Source organism: Mitosporidium daphniae, assembly GCF_000760515.2.
Source record: "Mitosporidium daphniae strain UGP3 chromosome Unknown contig-399, whole genome shotgun sequence".
Lineage (NCBI taxonomy): Eukaryota > Fungi > Microsporidia > Mitosporidium > Mitosporidium daphniae.
This window is the reverse complement of record NW_013546402.1, coordinates 1-915: the sequence shown is the minus strand read 5'-3', so window position 1 is coordinate 915 and position 915 is coordinate 1. Positions and strand designations below refer to the sequence as shown.

The 915-nt window shown below is 51.0% G+C and overlaps 1 protein-coding gene across 1 annotated transcript; it reads left to right on the top strand.

The window, feature by feature from the left end:
• Nucleotides 1-81: 81 nt before the first annotated feature.
• DI09_401p10 (uncharacterized protein) lies at nucleotides 82-529 on the top strand (the record flags this gene model as incomplete). Its single annotated transcript, XM_013382306.1, has 2 exons — nucleotides 82-228; nucleotides 284-529. 2 exons carry the CDS (start codon nucleotides 82-84, stop codon nucleotides 527-529), a joined length of 393 nt encoding a protein of 130 aa, XP_013237760.1.
• Between the last annotated feature and the right edge of the window lie 386 nt (nucleotides 530-915).

Sequence of the window (915 nt, the reverse complement as noted above, 5' to 3'; positions counted from 1 at the left end):
GATGATGATGATGATGATGATGATGATCGATCTTGTGCGCGCACGCTGTTGGGCCGGTGATCGGTCGTGCACCTTGAATTGATGACGCAACTTGCACCAGTCCAGCAGTGCTTGATGCACATGGAAAGCTTCTCCTCCCATCTACTACCTCCTGCCGATGACACTCCAACATTTCAGCTGGAGCGGCTGTCTCCACCGGGCGCTACTGGTCCACACATGACGACAATGGTTGTTCTGGCAGCCGCTAACGGGTCCTCCTAATGCTGGATATTATCCCACTAAGATTCGTGTCGCGCTCTGCCAGGCCATCATGAGCAGTGGCGAATGCGTTAGGGGCGGCGCTGCCGCTGTTGTGCTGGTTTTTGGTTGTGGGTTCGATGATCATATCAGGCTGTTGCTTGTTGGCGGCTGTTTCCAGCCGACGCACAAGCAGCCATCGTCACCGCCACCACCACCATCATATGCCAACACGACGCGACACCACCGTGGTGTCCCCCACTCACTCGCCAAAAGTAACTCCGCAGTATAATGCATTTAAAGAGACTGACTAGCTGGTTGCCTGCACACACACACACACACATGTATACACATGTGGATGTATGCATGCACATTGGCCGCCATTCATCAGATCCCTCAAGTCCACCCCGTTGCCTGCTTTTCACACATGCAAAGCAAGTGTTGTGCAGMGGGTGAGGGTTTTGATACCGATACTCAATCAAATATACCCCTTGACTTGCGCCAATGGGTGCAAAATGCATTCAAAGATTAGATGATTCACGAAKGCTGCAGATCACATAACGTATCGCAGTTTGCCGCGTTCTTCATCGTTGCAAGAGCCAAGAGATCCATTGTTAAAAGTWSTTTTGTTTGGTTTGTGTTTTTGGCAGATGGGTTTGTGTGTGTGTGTGTGTGTGT